The following is a 24,646-nucleotide window of genomic DNA, read 5'->3' as shown; positions in this document are numbered from 1 at the left end:
ACTACTTGATGACAATGGTGAAAACCCAACCTTCAGCCTTTCAACCTACGACCAGATTGACCCCACTTCCTTCAAAATTCATGGAAGACAAGCATCAAGACTTTTCTCTATTCTAGCACCCATGAAACTGGTTGTCCAAACAGGGAGGTCCCTTTCTGTTTTCAGATACCAACTGAACTCTCATCTCTTTGACAAGCACTTTAATTAAATCTAATCAGTCACTTTAAATATTTTATATTTGCACTTTATATTTGCACTATTTGCTCTTGTATTGTGTTTTGTAGCTCTCTTTCTAAGTTTCAGCACTTACACATGGTTCTACTAGTCTCTGCTGAGAGCATTTTTGGAGTCTATCCAATTGATGCTATGTCAGGATACTTTAAGTAGACAAATAGAAGCACTTTTGTAAATCTCTCTGGATAAGAGTATCTGCTAAATTCCATAAATATGGGTGTAAATATAGAACTCCATGATAAAACTGTGGTGAAGTGTAGATCTGGGCAAGAGTATAAAATAATTTCTTTGAGTGTTCCCGGGAGCACAGTGGCTTTGATAAATATAAGAAGTTTGGAACCACCAGGACTCTTTAGTTTAGTTTGTCTTAAAGGAATAAGTAAGCAAGAAGAGCAATGGTCAGCGATCTGACCTAGAACACAACAGTCACTCTAACAGAGCTTCAAAAAGTTTTCTGCTTAGAAGATAGAATTAACTCTTGAGTAAAAGGTAAACAACATAACTTTTGGAGTTTGACAAACGGTATTTAACGGATGTTGTGAGCATGAGGAAAAGAGATTCTCTGCTCTGATGTGACAAACATTGTTCTTTGAACAAAACACTAAGCACTACATGTATGTCCAGGTAACATCAGGCACTGTTCATCACCTGACATGGTGGAAACACCATGTTACTGGGGTCCTTCCCAGCAGCATAGACAGGGAGACTGGTCAGAATTGATGGAAGGAAGAATACAGCCATATCCAAAGAGGTCTTTGAACAGAGTGCACATAACATCAGACTGGGGTGACAGTTCACCCTTCAGGAGAACAATGACCTGAAGCATGCAACCAAGACAATGCTGCAGTGGTTTCAGAAAAGTCACTGACTATCTTAAATGGTCTAGCCAATGCCCACTTTTATGCTCCATTACACCATGAGTGGAGAAACCTGAAGATGACAGACACTTCCCATGCAAGATGATGGAGATTGAGAGGATATGTCAGGAAGAACAGGATAATTTGGGCAAATCCAGGTATGATTGTAGAGATTTAACAAAGACGAATCAAAGCTGTAATTGCTGCCAGAGGGGCTTCTACAACGTACAGAATTAAGTGTTTGAATACTTATGTAAATGAGAAATGAGAGTTTTTGATTTTTAAGAAATTTAAAAACATGTCTTACTTTGGCTTTATTAAGTGCATACTGATGTGCAAAAATGTCAAATGTATCCATTTAAAGTTAAATCTACAACGCAAATGTGCAAACAATGAAGGGAGCTGAATACTTTCTGAATCCATTATAAGCATGTAGGTTCATATGTATGTGTCTGTCCTATTTTTTCCACTTCAGTTAATCGTTCGTTTATCCCACATCAGTCCACCCCTATGCACACCTCTGCCGCTTGTCCTTCTCCGGGGAAAGACACTATGCCTGATAACGTCTCATCACTTCCTCTCCTGCCCACGCCCTTTTCTGCTACTGCAGCATCAACCTGTCACCACGGCGACAGGCCATTTTCATTGCGACTGAGCAACACCGTTGTACTGCGGCAGCAAACAGCAGTTAATATGCTAAAGATTACGGGCACAGTCATTCACAACCACATGCATTGTATGTAATGCAAATCGATCAGTGTGTTTAATAAGGTAACTTTGCTGACAGCAATACATCTTTGTTTTCTTTAGTTTCAGTACATTCTTGAAACATTTGCAACAATTCCCGATACCAAGGCTGGCTATCCTCTGCTCATCAGAACATAACACAGGCCTTACACTAGCAGACGTCCTGTGTAAAGCGGGTTTTATCACAATTTATTGTTCCCGTAAGCGGACATAGTGACGCTGAAACCGCGCCACTACCATCTACTTGACGGCAGAGGTTGGGAGGGGGGGGGCAAACCCCTTGCAGGCTAAAGCAAGCTGATGTAGTGTAGAGTAGGCTGGTAATCCTCTATATTACACACGAGTCTAGTCGAAGATGGTAGCGGTGTACACCTCCGCCCAGTCTGTTGCATCCACCGAGTGGATTGTCTGCCTTGACAAGAGGTGAGCAATATTCATTTAGGTTTTTACCAATTCAGTTCGCATGCCTCCTTTCCAAAGTCATGTGGCTGCCAGAAGGTGACAGTATGATACAAATCCGCCATCGGCTTCCGCTCCTGTTACGAGATGGGTGTGCGTATTTGTCATTGGTGAATTATTTAACCATTCCGTCGATATAAGATTGAATTGCGCATTCACGAACCGTATGACGTTTTAGGCTATTTGGCAGTTTTATGATTTCGGTAGCAGAATGATTCGGTATTTTTCGAACTTGGGTGGCTATTCCTAAAACCACATGTCCGATGTCACCATTGTAAATAGCTAAACAGGAACAGCCGGTAGGAAAAACGGGTACTGCAGGGACATGCATGCATGCATGCATGCCTGCGTATGTGTGTGAGAGAGAGATAGAGATTCTCGTGCAGAGACCCTATCTCATTTAAGCAAATGAACAGTCAAGTTGCAGTGCGCCAATACAGTGTTAGAAACCTACAATTTCCGCTGACTACGTTTAGATTGCACATTATCGGTTGAGCTATACCTCTCCCATTTTCACTGTTAGATGTCTTGCATCGTGTTTCCCCTCAGTCTGAAAGCTAGCCCATTTTGCTTATTCAAACCCTTCCCTGCAGGTTACCATGGTAATAAGAGGGAACGTGAGATCACCTTACAGCTTTTTGTGACTGGGGTAGTAGTTGCTGATGGTTTTTTTGGAGTCTTTGAACTTATCATAAGTGGATCATCTTTAAATTAATCAATACTATATTCCTTCAGTGTGCCTCTGCCTCTCATGGCTATGCACTCAATTCTGGAGCATTCAGCTTCAGCCCTTTACTCTGGGGATCAGTGCACACATATATGCAGCAGTGCTATAAGAGCTGATGCTCAATAAATTGTGTTTACTTAGACCAAAAAAGGTTTGGCTGTCTGTGGGTGTGACAAGCTAAGTCATTATTCCTGCAACACTGATATCACATGTGGGAGGTTCATTAACATGAATCTTGCTGTCTTAAGTAGACACAGGAAAAAAGAGTGACCTCATCTCCCTGTATGTAATAATATCTGTAATAGTGACCCAGCAATACATCTGAGAAGGTGAAGTGGAAAAGGGGCCTGTAGAATGGTCCTTTTGTTGATTTCCCTGCAATAACAGTGGTGGTACTAGAATGCCAGGAAGTACTTGAGAAAAGATGTGAGAGAAACAGAGAGACAGACAGAGAGAGAAATGGGTTTCTTTGATGGGGTCTGCAGTGCACTAGCAGTTAAATGCCCACTGGATGTGTGTTTGTTTTACACACTACTGACTGCAGGCACATCAATGGGGTATTATCATAATAATACTGACAATGTTTAAAATGTACTAATACACAAATACATTTTATCACAGGTATCATATTGATAGACACTTTATTGAACTTCTTTTCTCTATGAATATTTCATCTCATGCAAGATTAACAAATTTGCAGCTTACAGTGTGAAGCTCTAGTAAATAACCGCAAACAAGCAGTTGCACATGTTGTCAGATAATGTGTTTGCTACAAATAATAGCAAGATGTTTTCTTCAATGGTAAGACTCTACGGAGAGGATAGGGAATCCTCTTTATGAAGAGCCAGTGTGGCTGCAGGTTTTCATTCCTACCAAGCAGAACAGATTAATTGATGTGGGTGGGTTTCTGCTTTATTAGGACTTCCAACTGCAATACCCCTTTGCAGATAAGATTTTGTGCCTCTGCTCTAGTGACATTTAAATAAAAAAATAACCTTCCTTGCATTCACTTTACAAAGAATGATGGTGTTCATGTAGTTCGCAGAAACTTTCTTCCTGTAAATTCTGTACACCCAAATAATTTTCTTAATCAGCACCCATCAGCACTTAAATTTGCACAAACATTGGACTTCGTCTTCTTAATCAGCCAAAACGTGGGATGTGTGCATTTTGAAAATAATTAATATTGTTAGGAAGTGTAAATGGAATCCTTGAGCTGGTTAAGGAGATAACTTATAGTATAGTGGTATAGTGAGCAGTGGGAAAAAGCTATATTGCACCACACTCTATCCCAAGAACATCCTGAGCATTTTTTTTATTTCTGGAATTTTCTTCATTATATTATACTCTCCTTTTAGCCTGTTGTTTTATGTAAGCCAGAGTATTTTATTAGTTCCTGTCTCTCTCTTAGTACTTGTCTCTCTCTTGTCCCTTATGTCACCTTAAGTTACTGTCTCCATAGCAACATGTCCTTGATGCTGAAAATGTAGGAATGGTTTTCTGTTTTGCTATAACAATAAAAGGAAATGTATACATTCACACAATGTATACACAAGAAGCTAGGAACATAAGCAGATTGCCTGTTGATGCGTGTACCTCTTGCATGGTACAAGAAGACAGTTTGTGTCATTTGGCATGCAGTCTCATGAATTGCACTGCAGCCTTTAATGTTTGTGCTCTGCTGTCCTAACAGTCTGCATTCCTGTTGTTTGAGTGCTTTATTTTGTGTATGTGTTTTTAAAGACCAGCAGAACGTTCAGGGGAAGATGTGGACATCATTTTGGCAAGGCTAAAGGGGGTAAAGGCCTTCAAGAAGTTCCACCGCAGCCTCCTGCAGCAGATTTGTCAGTGTGGCTTCTATGAATACCTAGAGAAAGGAATCACCTGTAAGTTAAAGCTGTGTGGTAGCACACTGTCTTAAACAGAATTATCAGATATGCCTTATCTACCACAATGTTCAGAAGTACATGTGAATGAGATTGCAAACTTCAAATGAGTGATTATCGGATAAGCTTTCTTGATTTTTTTTTTTGCCTCCTCTGTAGTGTATCGGCAGGGTGATATCGGCACAAGCTGGTATGCTGTTTTATCTGGCTCACTGGATGTGAAGGTGTCTGAGACAGCCAACCATCAGGTACAAAACACAAACACTAAGAATTCTTTTTAGAGGACTAATCATGGTGCATATTCATTTTTCAGATGAAAAAATTTCAGAGATAAATTTTGCCAGTCAACATGCACACAGAAAATTTGAGTGTGCAATAAAATTGGTTATTGACTTCTTGAATATTTGACATGTGTGTGTAGTAGAAGTTGAAGTTGTGCAGAGAATGAGAACATTTCAGAGAGAGCAGGACTTCCAGTGAGTCACTCTTAAATCTACAATCATTAGCCCTATACAGCTTAGGTCTGTCACATGATTTGAGAAGGATAAAAACTCTGAAAGATAGTGAATTATGTTATTGTATAGTGGAAAATTGATACTTATGATACAGAAAGGGTGAAAATTAAAATGTTTACACCTCAGGAAGCCATCAAAGATGCTCTCTAGTGATAATTATAGTTTTATAATTATCAGCTTTTTACATCTTGGACTGCTTTTGGTCTACAGTGGTAATTTTGATTTTATTATTTATATTAACAGATTATAAGCAGATTCTCTTGTGTTCAAGATGGAAAATGGAAATTGCAAATTTCAATGAAGTAGTCACTTATACTGTAGGCAATTCAGTCTTAAGCTTTCATCGGTTCAAAGAAAACTTTCCATTGTTTTGAATATTGCTTTGACATTCCTTTATGTTTGGTATTTATAGGGTATTTATATTCAGAAGTAACTTGGGCTCTCTAATAAGGAACAGGACATATTTCACTTTTCAAATCAAATTAATTTATATAGTTCTTTTTATAACAGGTGTTGTCACAAAGCAGCTTTACAAATGTCTAAGTCCAGGCCCCCAGTAAGCAAGACAAGGGTGACAGTGGCAAGGAAAACTCCCTAGAGCATAAGGAAGAAACCAAGACTCAAAGGGGGGGCCCATCCTCCTCTGGCCGACAATGGTCACCACAGTAGTATCAATTCTACTAGAAAAATAAAGTAATAATAATAAAATGGGAAAAATAAGCAATTAATGTCTAGTCTGGTTTTCTAGAGGTCCTAGTCTTGTCCCAATGGTGTGTCCGTAATCCATCCTGCAAGAGAACATCCATCAAGGGCAACGGAGAATTAGTTGGCTGGGATGGAACTGTGGTGGGCTACAGCAGGGGATATCAGGGGGTGGTGGGAATAGCCATGGTAGCTGAGACGGGTTGAGGCTAAGTAATAGCATGACATCAGCAGTAGGTGTACCTCGGCAGAAAGACAGAGTAGAAAATTACTTAATTCCCTTTTTGCAATCTACACTTATTACTAGGGCTTTTTATCTTTTATCAGATAATACTAGGATAATACTAGGATATTTGGACACAATACACAGTATTTATCATGATGCCTATCTATGGTTTGATTAAAAAATTGGACATGAAGCATTTACAAAATAGTAGTGTAACAGTAGTGTAATGCAAATGGTTGCTTTGTAGAAGTATGATATGCTCAGAAAAGAAAAGTTAAAAAAATACATAATGTATTGTAGGTGGTGACTTACCACCCACTTAACAAGAAACTTTATTAAGCAATGTAGGAGCGCCATCTGTTGCCATGCACAGCCTGTTAGCCATCTTCCAGTTCATCATCAGAGGTTAGATGCCAGATTCCATACACAGGACTGCTATTCGCTGCAGGTTTTCTGGGCAGCAGACCCCACAGTGACATGGAGGTGTAAAGGCTCCAGAAACAATGCTGTGATGGATACACTCATGCTATACCATGTGACCGTTAAATAATGACCTCTATTGGGTAAACAGTGGCCCTGTGGTCAGAAACTGAACAGCAATGAACAGGATGGAAGCTGGCTGACAAATGTGAACAGAAACAGATGCTATCTACAGTCTGCCGCGAATATATTAAATGCACCTGTGTACATGGACCTAATAACGTGTACAGTGAGTGTAGTGGTCACATTTTACTGTTGTTCCTCATCAAACACATCTGACTCAACTCAGTAGCTAATTAGGAAGATATTCATGAGGTTAGAGTATATGTGTCAGTGAAGGACACACTCTAAAATGTAAAGGGTTTAACTACAGGAGCGGTCCTCAGAAAGACTGAGCCTGCATAACCTGGGAATTCTGCACATGGAGTTTTTATTGTATCCTATAATATGGCGCAAATGAGTTATGTCAAACCCAAAACCTTTTGAAAAAAGATTAGAATCTCAAAGTTCTGAATGAATGATCAAGTTAAAATGAATAGCATGACTATCTGAAGTAACTAACTGTGTCCTGCAATTCAAATATTAAAACAAAAATAGGGAGTAGCAGGTTTTCTGAAGATTACTGCAAAAAGAAAATGCTGTATCCTCACCACCACACTCAGTCACACACACACACACTGGCAGACAGATTGAAAAAGATTAGTTAGTGTAAATAATATTGCTGTTATGTGTGAAAGGGCAGAAGAGCAGTTTAGGACATCAGTCTAGAACATAATCTATAGGAGAGACAAAAATAATTAAACAAATAAAGACAATTGGTGAGGCTGCAACTAAATCTCAAAAATGTATGAGCCACACAGCAGTTGAAAGATAAGGAATGTAAGGCAAAAATTCAAAAGAAGAAAATCCTGGGACAGTTTGCTCAGCAGTAATACTGCAGCGTCAGCATGAAAAGGAAAGAGCTGGAAGACATTGCACTCGAGATTTATTACGCTTTATTAGCTGTAGCAGATCAAATATAGCCATAGCGTCGAAACAAAGAAGGAACACTCTAAAGGGAAAACAGGGGGATGGTAACTATGACAGGGTTAAACTAATACATATACATCAATTAAAGTTTCTAACAACACTGAATTTCCAATTTAAACTATGTCTGCGGAGATGTGCAAGCTGTCCTCCCTGCTCTGCCCCTCACTGCTCACCCCTTGGCCCACAATCCAAGTTTGTGGCAGACACCACAATATTTTCTAAGACTAAGCAATACTTCAAGATGGCATGCAAAATATAACACTTTTTAAATATTACAATTATGTACAATTCATGACAATATAGTTTGTCATCGCAAGTCTTTAATACAATATACCTCAGTACAATACAATATACCTCATACAATCACTCTTACACATACAATTGTGCTTATTACCTGTAGAATATAAAACTGGAAATATGTTGTTTTACTCCCACTGGAGAGAAAATCTAAGATTAATGTCACTTCCCCTGTCTGGCAAGTAGACTGAGAATCAATACAGAAGACTTCATTCCCAATCTCCTTCACAATTCTGCATCCCTCTTCCTACAGAGACTGCCCAGCCTGCAATCATGAATATTCATTTCATGTGGCTTCATGCCTCACTAATAAAATATTCACTATGTTTAGCTGTGAGAGGTTTTGAAATGCTCTATGGGATAATCTTCTGCTGTAATGACACTGATCAAGTCAGCATGAATGAACACTGATCAAATCAGCATGTGTGATGTTGATGTTCACTGTGTGATCTCTTGCCTTAACCTTTATAAGGGCAGCATACATAAACATTTTAAAGATTCTGTAATAAGGTCTTTAAAGGTTCTCTCTCACACAGTTTCCTGATCATGTATTCTTTTAGGATGCAGTAACAATCTGTACGTTGGGAATAGGGACAGCTTTTGGAGAGTCCATCCTGGATAACACTCCACGACATGCCACAATTGTCAGCCGAGAGAACAGTGAACTCCTGCGCATCGAGCAGAGGGAGTTCAAGACCCTGTGGGAGGTGTGTATGGGAGTGTGTGGGAGTGTATGTGGGCCTAGTTGCATTAAAAAGTACATTTTAGTGCAAATGTGTGTACCAAAGTACCATAGCTCTCCACTGGAGGGTGCTGGGTGATTTGTCATCATAATGTCAACAATGTCATAATGGCTGGGTCTACATTTGTTTTTGTGTTGTTGGTACTAAAAAAAACTGATATCTGGTTACTTTGACTAAAAGTGGTCTCTACTTTTAGAGTTCTGCATAATCATTAGGCCCTTTGAGTCCTTTAATCGCTCCTGTTATCTTTATGAGCATTTTGTGTATGTGTGTGTGTGTGTGTGTGTTTTAGTAAGAATACAAACTGTGTGTTTACAGCATCAGACTTCTGCTTGTTGATATAACAGATATGGGAGCACAGCCAGGCATCTGTGTTGTTAATTCCGTGTTTGTAAATAGTGTCACCCCTCGTACCAATGACCATATGTGCCTTTTTATTTAGCACCACACATGCACCAACAGTGTGTCTGCTACTGTATTAGTTACTCATAGACACTGGAAGTGTAAATGGACTGAAAGTACCACAGAGAATAAATATTGCATGAATTTTGGATCAGTCTAATGGAGCAATGCTTTTCCATCTTGTAACTCAATCATTATTCAAGTCTGTTATCTGAGAAAGTGGGTGAGTAAGTGTGTGTGTATGTGTGTGTGGGGATGGGTGGGGGGTGTATGTGTGTGTGTACATGTATGACTTTGCATATGTGTATGTGGGTACATGTAGAGGGAAAGTCAGTGACGTAATAATGTAGTGCTCTCAGCCGGAAGAATTATGATCAAAACATCTTCCTTAAAGTTTAGACTAAATTAGTTTTTTTTAATATTATTAATACATAATGTATTTAATACTGTATAGTCAGTGCATGGACATAAAAAATGAATAAAGATAATGCTTGTCAAAATAAATGAATTGTTCAGTATTGTTTAAAATGTTTCCAATTAAAGTATAGATCCAAAACATGTAGTGTTAAATTAGATTATCATTTAAATTATGTTAGAGCGTTTAAAGAGCATATATGTACAAAAGACGGGTAGAGACACTATGTACAATTTCAAGAAACTTTGAATTACCTGAATTTATGCATTAATGGCATTTAAACTGGGTTTTTATCATAATTTCAGCATTTAAATTCATAATGATAAATGAAAACATGGTAAACTACAGATGCAACATTTTACAGTGCCATATCTCTGTTGAACAAATTATTTAAACAATGTCACTGATGGAAAATTTTTGTAAACTGTTATAGTTATTTAAATGTAACTAGTTTTACCTCTCTTACTGGCAGTAACTTCAGCATGTTCTTTTCCTACTTTTTATGTTTACAGTATGTTGATGAGTAATTTCCGCATACCACACTCAGATGGCCTGAATCAGATAAGGCACCAGCTTTTCAGTGAGATTGAGGTCAGGACACTGAATTGGCCATTATTGTCATGCATTATGACCCGATCCCCTTGCAGTATTGGATCACAGACAGATGCCCTAACACTGCTCTGTTGAATTTCCTCATACATCTTAGATTTTAGGTTGGAACACAATGATTACGACCCATTTAGGGTATCAGGGAGCAAAGCAAAGTGCAAATTTTAAATTGTCTCATGTGTCCAGCAAACATTTCTCCAGTAACAATGTGGGACATTTAGGTCAGGGATGTCCAGTTCCAGTAATGGAAGGCCAGAATCAAGCACAGCTTGGTGATTTCCCTGCTCTGGCACACTTACTAAACCTGGTAATTGTTTATTTGAATTAGGTGTTGTTTGAGCAGAAAAATCATCAAAATGTGCTACATTCTGGCACTGAAAGACCACAGCTGAGCACCACTTTATTTAAAGAGCTCTGTGGTATCCTCCCACTGAATAACACTCATTCGGTGATTTGTTTATGATAAACTCATGAATAGAGATCAACTATAAGGAATGCATGCTCATCCTGCACTGTACTACACTGTATTGCACTGTATTGCATTCTGTTGTTTGAGAAGGTAACCAAACGTTTTTGTTGGCTTGGCATATCAGACCCACACATAAATTAGTTCAGAACAGGTCTCAGTTAACTTGATCTTCAGTGAAGATTTGACACTGTGAAATGTTGTTTAACATTTCAACAACATTTCAATAACAAACACTAATGATGTTTAGTAGATGATCAGGTTTTGTTTTAGGAGACATTTATGAAAGGGTTCACAAATGTTTTCTTGTGGGTTTGTGTATGTAGAGGTAATACAAATATGTAGAGGAAATACATTTTTACATATTTAAGAAAGTTAAATAGAAGGGTTTTGGGGATAAGCAATACTCATTTATGACAAAGAAAGAAAACATTTACAACCCCTTTCCCCGACATATCTGGGAAGTCCATAGTTTCATGGGAGGTGCTTTTATAGTCATTAGTGTATATCATGTTTTGTTTTATTGTGTGATAAATGATAAGATGAGAGGTTCAGAGACAGCAAGGTCTTAAAAGCCTAAATAAAGCAGCATATTGTTTGACTTGAGTATACACACTAGACCAACCAATCTCTTCTCAAACACCTCAGTTTTAATGTGCTAAATGTAATTACTTTGTGCCTAATTAGTGTACTCATACACACACACACACACACACACAAACAAACAAACATGGACACTTAGACACAGCTGTCTATCTTTTCAGTGAAAATACAATTTAACATTTTTAATAATTTGTAAGACTGCCAGCTCTCCAGAGCCAGGGGCCTATTAGCTGCCCGTACTTCTGCCCTTTCTGCTTTTTCCATCTCTCATCCCTCCCTCTTGGTGCTCTCATCTCATTTTCTCTCTCTCTCTCTCTCTCTCTCCCTCTCTCTCTCACAGTAGTGGTGTTGTGCTGCAGGGTGCGTTGGGTTCAGTCACCTGATTGGCTTGCAGCAATCGTCTGGCAACGGCTGCTGGAGTCCGGTCAGATACTTAGCTAGGAAAATGCTAAGAACACACATGCATATATTTACACTCATCCAGGGAACAGTGTGTGAAGGAAGACTTTTCCTGTACGTGTTCATGTGCTTGTGTGAGGGAAAGAACATTTCCTGGGCTGTAGTAGATGATGCTGGCATGTCAGCTGTGTTTCGGAAGTGACGGAAGCAAAAATCTCACTTTTAAGGGACTCTGTCTGTCTGCACGCCAGAAACCTTCCCCAGGTAAGTCTTACTTGGTCAGCATTTTAGAACCTATTTGGCTGCAGATCATATAATATTCATATACTGGCCCAGGATTCCTGTCAGTGTAGTATGGTATTGGCATCAGTGTAGTATGGTTACATTGTGGATAACATCGAGGTGACTAGTGCTTTCTCTGTCCTTTGGGCTCTGTTGTGGTGTGCTGCTTTCAGTCATTAAGGAGTGAGCATGCAGCTGCAGCTGATCAGTTCAGCGCTGCTGTGAGCCGCATGCTGAAGAGCTTCCCACTCAGACCTGACTTCAACACTGTGCCAGGCACAGAGGGCACGGTCAGACCTGGCACTCACTTAAGAACAGGAAGGCACTTCCTGTGTGTGTGTGTGTGAGTGTGTGTGTGTGTGTGAGTGTGTGTGTGAAAGAGACAGAGAGAGAGAATTACATAACTAAGGCTTATTTATTTAACCTATATGAAAGCAGTCAGCTGGAAAGGAAAGAGTGCGGTGTTGGGTTTTTATGCTTGTGTGAGGAGAGGGGGGGTTGTTTGAAAAAGAATGTGATGCTTTTTATAGTATAATGAAACCATGAAGGATGCTGGATTCACTAAATGCACTTTGTCTGAGGATGTACAGAATTAAGTCTATAGGATATTAGTTACAAATTATTTAATATGCTCTATATCAAACTATATATAAATATCAAACTATATCAAATATCAATTATACAGTCTGTATAGATTATGAATATATTTAACTTAGTTCAAAGAAACAAAGTTATATTTAACCAAAGTTTGTGAAAACACTCTCGGAATGTAAAGTGCACATTTGTCCATATTCGATGTCCTACCATCCTATTATATTTTTCTCCTCAATCCTACTGTAGGTGGGAGTAATTCTGCGCACTTTACACAGTAACTATTGTTGTTAGCTGCTTAGTTATCTTTTACCCTTTTTGCTTAATTAGTCATTTATGAGAAAAGCTAGGCTAGTCAAGATTTTAAATATTGTTTTCAGGAACATGAAAGTGAATTTTAGATATGATACAGTCTAAATATGCAAGCAGGATTCTTCTTCTTCTTCTTTTTAGCCTCACAGAATCATATGCTGCCTTGTAAGATGACAGAGAGTTGAGTATGTGGTAGTTGCAGGGCATGTTTGTAACTCTGTTTTTCAATAAACCACAGACAAATGTTCTCTAACCGCATCCATTACATCATCACCCATCACCATAGAGACAGTGTGGTACACATAAACGGGATAGAGACAGAAACGGGATAGAGACAGAAAAAGAAAAAAGATCTGAATATTCATAGTAAATCACAAAGGCTAATCTGAGGGAGCTGCTTTTGTTCTAGGGTGCACTTATAAGAAAGCAGCAGCAGTGGCTCAGTGGTTAAGGTACTGGACTAACAATAAGAAGGTTGCCTGTTCAAGCCACTCCACATCCAGGTTGCCACCGTTGAGCCCCTGAGCAAAACCCTTAACCCTCAAATTGTATTCATTCAGAATTGTAAGTTTTTTTTTAATAAGTGTCAGCTAAATGTATGATGTATGATGGAAGCACAGTTAAGCTTTAGAGGAACAAGGTTAAATATACAGCAGATTCTCATCATAACATGGAGTAATGTCTGTTGCAGAAGTACAGGCAGTGCATGGCAGGTCTGCTGGCCCCTCCTTATGGGGTGATGGAGAGTGGAGCTAGCAATGACCGTAAGTAATCATTCTCACACACACACACACCGCTACCTTTCTTGTTCCCAAACATACATACAAAAAACACGTCATTAAAAAGCAGCAGCATCAAACCACCTGCATCAATTTAAATACAGTGTGGACCTTTTAATGGCTCTGTTCTCTAGACACTGCCTTGCATGCTGTGTAACTGTTAGTTCAGACTATTAACTAGCATCTACTAGCATACCTACAGTGAAAGAGTTTGTAGTTGTATGTGTAGGTACGTGTGTGCAGATCTTTGAAAGACAAAACCCTCTCCAGTTATCTCTCTGTAATGCAGGAATGCCAGACAAGGAAAATCTCAGCACAGACCCCTTGAACTTCATGTCAAAAAATCTGAACAAGGTATATTTGCCATAACTCTAATGTTACTTGTATTGCCCTAAAGCCCTCATTTCTAATTTAGCATTTAACTAAAATGCCTTGCTAGTAGTATAGCTGTTTCACAGGGGTGCTCACCTCCATACCCACTCCCATGTGGCTGCAGGTGTTCATCACCCTGTCACACACAAATACGATGGGAAAATATTCATGGAGAATAAAAAGCACCATCTGCTGAAATGAGTCCTTTTATGCCATTACACACAGGTTTGTGCTTCATTTTATAGACAGTTAGATCTGAAACGATCTTTCTCACTTTCCCACCCTCTTCTCTCTCTCTCTTTCTCGCTCTCTCTCTCCCTCTCTCCCTTCTTGCTGTTTTGCCCTTAACCCAAACACTGGCCCCTACGTATCTCAGGTTCCATCAGAGAAGATTTTGAGGGCAGGGAAGGTTTTGCGTAATGCTATTCTGGCCAGAGCTCCCCACATGATCAGAGACAGAAAATACCATTTGAAAACCTACAGGTACATTCTGCATGTCTAAGAGAGCAAAAACTATTTTCAGATAACATAACACTGAGTGATTTTCTTGTACCAAAATCCATCCATAATAACATAGAAGTAGATAATTGCTAGTTAGATCATTGTTAGTATTGGTTTGATATTGTAACATATTAGTTTTTGTAACATATTGTAACATATTAGTTTTCATATTAAACATGTTTGCCCAGATTGTTTTTAGTTTTGGATTTGAAATATATTAATAAAATGTGGTTATATGCATATAAATGTGTGTATGTGTGTGTATGCACATGTGTTTTGTTTGTTGTGTGTTCACAGACAGTGTTGTGTGGGCACCGAGCTGGTTGATTGGCAGCTACAGCAGAGTTCATGTGTTCACAGTCGTGCCCATGCAGTTGGAATGTGGCAGGCATTGCTGGAGGAAGGAGTTCTTAACCATGGTGGGATTGCAACTCCAACAACTGCAACATTTATTATGTCTTAAAAGTGATTGCAGTGTTCAGCCTTAGCCCAACCTAGTGGAAATTAAATATTTCATGTAAAATAAATATTTATTTATCTGACATCAATTGTGCTGAAAATAACCAAAACTCAATAAGTATCATAATCAGACCACTGAAAGTACACTCCTCAGACTATGTCAAGCTGTAAGGATTTCTTTAGCAGCACGTTATTTCTTCTACAGTTGACCAGGAGCTTAACTTCCAAGACAAGTACCTTTTCTATCGTTTCCTTGATGATGAGGAGGAGGATGCAGAATTACCTAGTGAAGATGAGAAACGAGAAGCAGAGGAAGAGTTGCAGGAGACCCTCCTCTTCCTTTCTCAGATTGGCCCAGATGCACACATGCGCATGATTCTTCGAAAAGTGTGAGTGGACAAAAGCGCCCCTGTGGTCCAGTGTACTTATGATCAGTTTGTGTTGCAATTAAGACAGTAGGAAATACTATATATTTCACTCATCTCATGCTCTATATGTTACCCAGTTTTGCCAAAAGTCCATAATCTGAAGAGAGACAGGCAGTGCTTAAGGTCTCAGTCTCTATTCACATCTCTGTGTAGGCCAGGTCAGAGGACACCTGAAGACCTGGAAATTATTTATGATGAAATACTGCACGTCAAAGCCCTCACCCACCTGTCCAACACTGTAAGACATATATATTTTTACACTTTTTAAATTTAATTAATAGTTAAAGTAATAATATTTCTAGTCCTATGGACAATTTCAAAGTCTGTAAACTTTACTTCTGACTGTGTTGCCCTCCTCAGGTAAAGCGAGAGCTTGCTGGTGTCTTAATCTTTGAGTCACATGCCAAAGCAGGCACTGTTTGTAAGTGGAAATCATTTTAAAATAAGTTAAACTCATTTTTAAGATGCTGATGTATACACTTGCTGATGTGCAGTTTGTGCTGCAGTTGTGGTTGATTACATGCAGCAGAAATTAGACAATACGGATGATTACCATCTAGTTCTAAAATAAAGACCAAAATGTCTCAAAATAATGAGAATAGAAAAGAAATACTCTGTCACATTGTGTGTGTGTGTGTGTGTTTGTGTTTGTGTGTGTGTGTGTGTGTGTGTGTGTGTGTGTGTGTGTGTGTGTGTGTGTGTGTGTGTGTGTGTGTGTGGTTTAGTGTTTAATCAGGGTGAGGAAGGCACCTCCTGGTACATCATTCAGAAGGGATCTGTAAATGTTGTCATCTATGGCAAGGTCAGCCAATTCAGTAGCTTCTCTACTTGCTGTTATTGAACTCACTGAGGCTCAGCACTAGTGATATGCACTTGTGGCATTGTGTTCGTAGGGGGTCGTGTGCACACTGCATGAGGGTGATGACTTTGGAAAGTTAGCACTGGTTAATGATGCCCCACGTGCAGCTTCCATCGTACTGCGAGAAGACAACTGCCACTTCCTACGAGTAGACAAAGAAGACTTCAACCGCATTCTCAGGGTACAATGCACATGCATAGATGCTTTCCAGCTTAGAAAGGAAAAGTGTTTCCTTCTGCTGTCCGAAATGTTAATTTGCAAGTGTGTTTGTATATGAATGCAGGACGTAGAGGCGAACACAGTCCGTCTGAAGGAACATGATAAGGATGTGTTGGTGCTTCAGAAGAGTCTCCATCCATCTACCCATGGAAATGTTCCTTCCCATTTCAAGTATAAACCCATCAATCAATTCAACAGTTATTTAATCCATTCTGTTTCTTCATTTATCCAAGCTACAGTATTAATCAGTATGTGTTTGATCTACAGGTACACTGTGATGTCAGGGACCCCAGAGAAGATTCTAGAACATTTGCTTGAGACAATGCGTCTGGACATTCATTTCTCTGACCCAGGTTATTAGTTAGTACCTTAAACTAGCAAGTTACTTACGTTCTATAACAATGGACCAAAATAAACTCATTGACCTTTTTGGTGGGAAGTTCTAACTAATTGGTTAATTACTGGCTTTCTTGCACAGATCCTGCTCTGGATGACTTTGTTCTCATGCACTGTGTCTTCATGCCCAACAGCCAGCTGTGCCCAGCCCTCTTGGCCCAATATCCTCCCAACAGTCATGTCCTACCCTCCCAGATCAAACTACAAAGTTATCACTTCTCCAAAAGCTAGGTGTACCTAGCTGTTTGCCAGACACCTTGCTGATTATTTCCTTATTCTTGAAATGTAAATTGAATGTATTTAATATTCATAGCTTTTTCTTTCCTCCTGTTGAAGTTAGCTCCTTGTCTGCAAACAGCATGTGTATGTGTATGCTCCTTAGCATGTATGTACCTACCACTCTCAGGCGTCCCAAGGTTCAGAGCAAGAGCGCCTGGACTACACTGTGGCCAGTAAGAGACGTGTGCTGAGCCTGGCTCTGCGGTGGGCCACACTGCAAGCCCATTACCTGCTGGAGGATGACACTGTGCTCAGTTTTCTGGAGGTTGGACATGCACACGAATGATTAAACAGAAGGCTAGCACTCCTGTAGGCTAGCACTTGGACATTATACAGAGTGCTTTTCTTCAGCTCCGCACACATACAGATGTAAACAAACGCATGCAATTCCATATGTTACTAAAAGAGCTCAACCTCATTACTTAGATGCACAAACACAATCTCTATGTACTACTTGCAAACATATCTATGCATGTATATTTGGGTATATGTTGGTTTGTGCACATGCAGGAGCTATATGGATTTGTTTCCAGTGACGCCAGGGTTTTACGCCCACTTAAGGAACTACTGCCAGAGCTGGAGAAAATAATCAGACAGTAGTAAGTGTGGGTGGTCTGTATTGTGTGTATATAGGACTGTCTCTCTTTCTGTGTGTTTGTGTGTGTGTGTGTGTGTGTGTGTGTGTGTGTGTGTGTGTGTGTGTGTGTGTGTGTGTGTTTAGGGTAACTATGTTGGTAATTTGGTCAAAACTGATGCATGTAAAAAGCAACTATGATTTTTTTTTTTTCAGCCCTGATGATGCTCGAACTTCTCAGAAAAAGGTGTGTTTTGTTTTCATTATGTCAGTGTTCTATTTACCTAATAATTATTTCCTAGTTGTCTAATAAAGCTATTTTTCGCTGTCACTGTTATGCTCCTTTCAGCATAAAGTCCTGCTGCGTCAGTTTAGCTCAGGAGAAGAGAGGCTTGCAAAAAAGCAGCCAGTCAGGAGCTTTGATGACAGTAAGTGCATGGCTCTGTGTTTGTGGGTAAGGGACATCAGACTTCAAATCATATACAGTCTTTTGTTTTGTGTCTCATTCTCTCTTCCTCTTTTCTCTTTCACTCTGCCTTTCTTTCTCTCTCTCTCTCTCTCTCTCTCTGGCTCTGTTTTAACTGTGTGTGTTTGTTTAGTACTCCTGAAAGTATACTGCAGTGATCACACATATACCACCATCCGAGTTCCTGTGCTGGCATCTGGGAGAGAGGTGGCAGCAACTGTGGCTGACAAACTGGGATCCACTGATGAGCTGCTTCTGATCAGCCTCAGTGCTTCTGGAGGTAAATGACCCCCCACCCTACAGGATCAGGCTTTCCATATTTGTGCACCTTTTTCTTTTGTGTTTTGTTGCTTTGGAAACATGCTCCATCTCAGTGCTTTTATGTCATCCGGTAGATGACTCATCAGATGGATGCTTTTATAAGGCAACTGAAAGGAGACATATTTAGTGTCTTTTCTTCTAGATAAAAGCATGTCAGCCCAGGAAGTCATTTTTCACTCATGTATGGGGTTAAGATAGTCATCAGCAACCTTGTAATATACAGTATGCACATGCTTGTATTAAAGCCACAGAAAGTGATTGTTATGAATAGATTGTTTTTAGATTCAGTTTCTGTTTCCCATAACAAGTGGGACACTTTTGAATTTGCTGTTGATTTTACTGTTTATTATTTAAACAGTTGGTCTCAGTTGGTCTTAATTTTATATAGATCTAAACAATTGGTCTCAGTTTTATATAGATCCGTTTTAGTACCTAAAATCCTTTTAGGACTAAATTTGGTGTAAATCTGGTATAAATAAAACAATGACACTTCCATAGTTTTGGATATAAACCCTTATTTGATCTTGGTTACATACAACTATAACTACACATAACCCTTCAAAGACTCTTCAAAGAATCTCAAGAATGAATTGACTGATGCTTAGCTTTTGTTCTGATGCAGAAAAGCAGATTCTGAAGCCCAATGATGTATCAGTGTTCCAGTCACTAGGAGTGAATGGACGTCTGTTTGTTTGTACAAGAGAACAGCTTGATTCACTGGTAAGATGTCCAACCAATTAAAAGAGAGGTACAATATTGTGAAGCCTAGTCTAAGGATTCTTCTTGTGTACAGACTCCTCTTCCAGAGCAAGAAGGTCCTTCCACAGGTTCCATGTCGAGTTTTGAGCTCATGAGCTCTAAAGACCTGGCCTTTCAGATGACCCTATATGACTGGGAGCTCTTCAGCTGTGTGCATGAGGTAGAAATATAATATGTGCATATAAATGTCTACCACTTTAGCCTTTTGTCAGATATTGTCCTCACTGAGGGTTTCAGTTGATCTTTTTCTCTTGCAGAGTTAAAACCCAGTTGTAACTACAGCTGGGTAGCCAGTTGGTCAAATGTGATTGTCTTGATGTTTCTGCATGTGGGCCTCTGTAGGATTTCTGAGTACACAACACAGCCATGCTAGTTTGTTCTCTAAATATATGTGAATGGAATCTGTCAACTCATCTGTACATGAAGATATACCCAGTTTCTTTAAGATGCAGGTGCAGATTGGTGCTGATGAAACCCCTTTGTCCAAGAGCTTGAAATATTGTTTGCTTTCTTAATATTTGTAATAAAGAATGCTAGCAAAATGTTTAAGTGAAATTAGTCTGACACAGAAAGAGCTGATTTGGGGAGAATTAGAAGATTCTTGACATAAGACCATTAGTTCAAACAGTACCATTCCCACCTGGCTCTATGTGAGTACTATGCTGCATGTAGTTCTCCTAAAGTGCACATCCCAAAGGTTCATTCACAAACACATTCAGTAATGAGATTTTATCTTTGTGGCACACTGGAATATCCCAGTATTAAAGGAGCTGCTATCTAGCCTAAATGCAAGATTCATTCATTTTCATCATGTACAGAATTGCTAAAGCACAAATAAGATCATGTACAAATACTTTAGCTTTGTCCTATCCAAGACCCTACTGTACCACATGCCCATGACCACACCCATCACCTGGTTTTATATTTCGAAACTCTTAAATTTCCTTGACCATGCATATTTCATTGAAGGCCGATTCTCTAAAGAGAGTAGAGTGAGATTGCATTCTTTCAGTGAGACCTAAGAGATGGAAAGAAGAAAGATTAGAGTTATTTAATCCATTTGGTGTAAAAATCAACTGGGATTACCAAAGGTTACATCACATGCTCCTGAGAGTGACCCTGTTCAGGCAACCATCCAAACATCTTGTGAACCTTTAGAGTCAAACAGTGTAAAAAGAGCAGACTAGCATATATAGTGACTCACAAAAATGAAAATCCTTACGGTTTGTCTTTGAGAACATGTTTTATTGGGATGCATTTACCAGTTAATAGCTGTGTGTGTGCGTCTGTGTGTGTGCGTGTGTATGTGCATGTGTGTGTTTTGCAGTATGAGCTAGTATATCATACATTTGGGCGGCAGGCATACCGGCGCTCCACAGCCAACCTGGAGCTGTTCCTTCGTCGCTTCAACCAGGTGCAGCTGTGGGTGGTAACTGAGGTCACCCTGTGTGGCACACTCAGCAAACGGGTGCAGCTGCTTAAGAAGTTCATCAAGATCGCTGCCCAGTAAACAAAACAAGAAACACTCACATGCATCGTATATTGAATAACATACAAATGGGACTTTGTAAAGTAACAATAGTAACAGTTTTGTTCTTTAATAGTGATCTTGACCTAGCATTATGTGTCTTTGGAGAGCCATGAAAAGCATGATTATGTGTGTATTTTATTAGCTGCAGGGAGTTTAGAAATCTCAACTCCTTCTTTGCCATCATTATGGGCATGTGCAATCCAGCTGTTAGCCGGCTGAGTCAGACATGGGAGGTAAATAATAGACACAAGCACATACACATAAACACACACAAACACAGTGGCACAGACACTGAAATAAACAAATACTAATGTCTTATTTTCTTTTCTCTCTGCAGAAGCTACCCAGTAAATTTAAGAAGTTCTATGCAGAATTTGAGAGTCTATTAGTATGTTTCACATCAACTTGATAGGTTTTTAAAAATTGCACACCCAGTAAGGTTATCTTTCCATCTATGTACCTTACTGGCTGATTAAGTTGCAACTCAGTATTGCTCTGTCCACCTCTGTCTACATAGGATCCATCCAGAAACCACCGTGTGTACCGCCTCACTGTAGCTAAGATGGAGCCCCCAATCATCCCCTTCATGCCCCTCCTCATTAAAGGTAAGGCTAGGCCCAAGGCTGGTCAAGTGGATTGTCATTTATCTTGGTTCTTGCCCATAGTTTTTCCCATAATCATAGGAATAGTCCATCTGAAGCAATTTAGAATAAATACTGTTCACTTCAGTTCAGGATTATTGCCATTATATGCAGTGAGTACAAAGAATGGAGACAATATCTTAATTATTACATTTAAGTACCAATATATTGTTCTCTGGATTCCATTACAAACCCACACGATTGCGTGCTCACTACTCTCATTTCACAGACATGACTTTCACTCATGAGGGCAACAAGACATTCACTGATGGGCTGGTGAACTTTGAGAAAATGGTAAGTGCAATTCAGTTCAGCTTTTATTTATATAGATCCTTCCCTATTCAACATTGTAACAAAGATGGGCCCTAAAAGCTCTCAATCACCAAGCCAGAGCTGTCAGCAGCAAAACACAAATTTTACATAGTTTGTCTTAGTAGATGTATTTCCTGGTATCAAGCCACTAGGTTCAGTGAAAGAGGTCATGTCTATGTTATATGTTGAAGGGGTTCTTTATGTTCTTCAGGCACAATGTGATAATTTAGCATTTAGCAGCTTGGGCTGTGGCATGTTGCAAAAACTGCATTAAAGCTACGTAAAGTACATATTGTGAATACACTGTTGCTGAATCTCCGAAGAAGATTCCAGGACAGCAGTGTAAGAGAGTAGGTAGTAAAGTATACACTTTGCAGAGAAATGGGATGTTTCGGACAGAGGTCCTTTATCAGCTATGCAAGTAAAATTGAGAGGAACTTTGCTTTATATATAATTCCTGTCTCACCAGTAGTGGGTAATCATATCTCTTTCCTTATACTCGAGCCTTCTACCAGAGGCTGTGTTGCAATACTTTTACTGTTCCTAGGATTGTGCTCATCTGGACTGATGCTGTTTTTCCTGGAATCTGTCATAGCCCTAAAGGCCCCCATCAGCATTGTGACAGCTTTTGTGTGAATCTTTCTTATTCACCCTATTTCTTATTTCACTCCCTGGTATTTTTCCATTTGGGAAAAATCAATTGGGACTGCCACATTTATTATTACTGCTGTGTTCTGCATCTTGTCCACTGTAAAGATGACTGGTTTGTTTGCCTCTACTTATACTACTGGATCTACAATGTTAGCATTGTAGTTCTCCTCCTCTCTCTGCAGTTCCTCCCATTTGGACTTGGGGTGATCAGCTCATATGCCTTGTATATGTTCCTATGTATGAGCCCTGTCAGTTGTTTGGATCTCTCAGTGTATGCTTTTCCTGCCAGCCTCTAACATCTAACTACTATGTGTTGGAATGTGGCTCCTTTGTACAGTCTGTATTTTGGATCTTTTATATATATATATATATATATATATATATATATATATATATATATATATATATATATATATATATATATATATATATATACACACACACATTTTCTTAAACTAAAGTTGCATGTAGCATTATAAAGTTTCTAAAAAATATTCTCAATAGAATATGAAACTCAAAAGTGAACTGACTAGTGTTCGGCTTTTGTTTCTATGCAAAGAAGGAATATCACAATAATGTGTCAAGTTTCCAGTGGCTAGGAGATATTTCTGCAGAAATGCAGACCATAATGTGTAATCCAATCTATTCTGAATTATTCATGTTGTCTTTGGTATATTCCTCTCTGTACTTTTCTCAGCGTTTGATTGCTAATACAATTCGGGCAGTGAGACACTGCAGGAGCCAGCCCTTCAGTAAGTTGACACAAATATTGTTAGATGCACTATATTCTTATACACTGTACTCTGGTGGAAATTAAATAAGAAACATTTTAAACAATGATCTTTGAGTGTGATTCAAATTCAAGATGAGAGATACAATAAATTCACAATTAATTCATTAACTGAAAAATCTCCTTGTAAATCCTGATTTCACTGGGATATATGTATCTGCCAGATGCCTGGTTGTGAGGTTAAAATGTAATTTATGTTGTTTCTTGAAGACATTGAGGCATCGCCAGCCAGTAAGAATCCCCAGGAAGTGCGTAATTATGTTCGTCAGCTCTCTGTAATTGACAACCAGAGGACCCTGTCACAACGATCCTTCAGACTGGAGCCAAGGCGAACATAAGAGCCTAAAAGCTGTCATCTTTTTAATCTGCTCATTTGTTCTCTCCAAGATTTTTTTCTCTCTCCCTGTCACTTGTCCTTCCTCCTCTCTCAGACACACACACAGAAACATATCTATAGCTTATATACAGTATCCACCATTAGTAAAACTGAACTATATAACTGTCATTTACTGTGTGCACTGCCACTACCAACCAATCTCTGTGTGTGCTCAATGTATGTCAGCATTCTTATCCAAGCTTAAGTTTCAAAAAGTGTGTGTATGTGTGTGTGTGTGTGTGTATGCACGCACGCACACATTGTATGTGGGTGTGAGGGGGTCTGTGTTTACTTCATATTGTTAGGACTGCCAGTCATGTCTAGAGATTTAGAAGCAAGCTCTGTGCTGGCTGATATTAGCCAGCTGAATTAGCTGATATTCAGTTTTGAACAGTCCGTATAATTTGTTTGTGTGTGTGCGAGGGTGTGTCTTTCAGTTATCACAGATTTATCACAGTGTGCTAAAATAATCTGAGCCAGCCCCATACTTGGAATAAGCAGTTAGGTAACTCCACTAGTAGACTATTTGAGACCAGTGTATTCCTGTTTTCAGTACTTAGCCCTCTATCAGAATACTACTCTGTGGTCATTAAAATATTTTTTGAAATCCCTTGAGTCCTACTCAAGTGGGCTACATCAGTATTCTTGCTCAAGGACTGTTTTAATTGCTGTTTTTTTTCTGTGCTAGTCACTTACCTCTTGCCGTAGCCTGTAGCATGTCATTTTGTATATTGGGCTATATTTGTATATTTTGGTTGACATCTTTTTTAATGAATCTCAAAATGATTTTGTTTGTTTTCACTCTGCGTCTCTTATAAACTGTAGAGTTCTTAATCTTTTTGGAATATATCTACACTTATCCTGTATATAGTATAATCTAAATAAATATGTTGTTCAACTCTGCAATCGTTTGCTGCGAGAGTTATTTCCTGTGTGCCCATTGAGTGGCGCT

The 24,646-nt window shown here is 39.2% G+C and overlaps 1 protein-coding gene across 5 annotated transcripts; it reads left to right on the top strand.

Moving 5' to 3' along the window:
* Window positions 1-1,950: 1,950 nt before the first annotated feature.
* LOC113580024 (rap guanine nucleotide exchange factor 4-like) lies at window positions 1,951-24,597 on the top strand. Of its 5 annotated transcripts, none has more exons than XM_027014326.2 (30): window positions 1,951-2,261; window positions 4,768-4,910; window positions 5,070-5,158; window positions 8,720-8,866; window positions 13,676-13,745; window positions 14,050-14,114; window positions 14,509-14,615; window positions 14,931-15,052; window positions 15,298-15,481; window positions 15,674-15,758; window positions 15,881-15,941; window positions 16,246-16,322; window positions 16,414-16,560; window positions 16,663-16,769; window positions 16,866-16,951; window positions 17,077-17,155; window positions 17,388-17,538; window positions 17,784-17,872; window positions 18,064-18,094; window positions 18,197-18,275; window positions 18,447-18,593; window positions 19,257-19,354; window positions 19,428-19,553; window positions 20,721-20,899; window positions 21,067-21,157; window positions 21,262-21,312; window positions 21,442-21,529; window positions 21,795-21,859; window positions 23,226-23,280; window positions 23,529-24,597. In XM_027014326.2, exons 1-30 carry the CDS (start codon window positions 2,194-2,196, stop codon window positions 23,654-23,656), a joined length of 3,015 nt encoding a protein of 1,004 aa, XP_026870127.1. In that variant the 5' UTR covers window positions 1,951-2,193; the 3' UTR covers window positions 23,657-24,597. The 5 variants fall into 5 exon arrangements, with proteins under 5 accessions (XP_026870127.1, XP_026870119.1, XP_026870134.1 ...); XM_027014318.2 differs by having other exon boundaries at window positions 13,673-13,745; XM_027014333.2 differs by lacking the exons at window positions 1,951-2,261; window positions 4,768-4,910; window positions 5,070-5,158; window positions 8,720-8,866 and adding an exon at window positions 11,790-12,060 and having other exon boundaries at window positions 13,673-13,745.
* Window positions 24,598-24,646: the final 49 nt, after the last annotated feature.

This window comes from Electrophorus electricus, chromosome 1 (assembly GCF_013358815.1).
Source record: "Electrophorus electricus isolate fEleEle1 chromosome 1, fEleEle1.pri, whole genome shotgun sequence".
Classification (NCBI taxonomy): domain Eukaryota; kingdom Metazoa; phylum Chordata; class Actinopteri; order Gymnotiformes; family Gymnotidae; genus Electrophorus; species Electrophorus electricus.
Note: the sequence above shows the minus strand (reverse complement) of the source record. Positions and strands in the feature narration are given on the sequence as shown.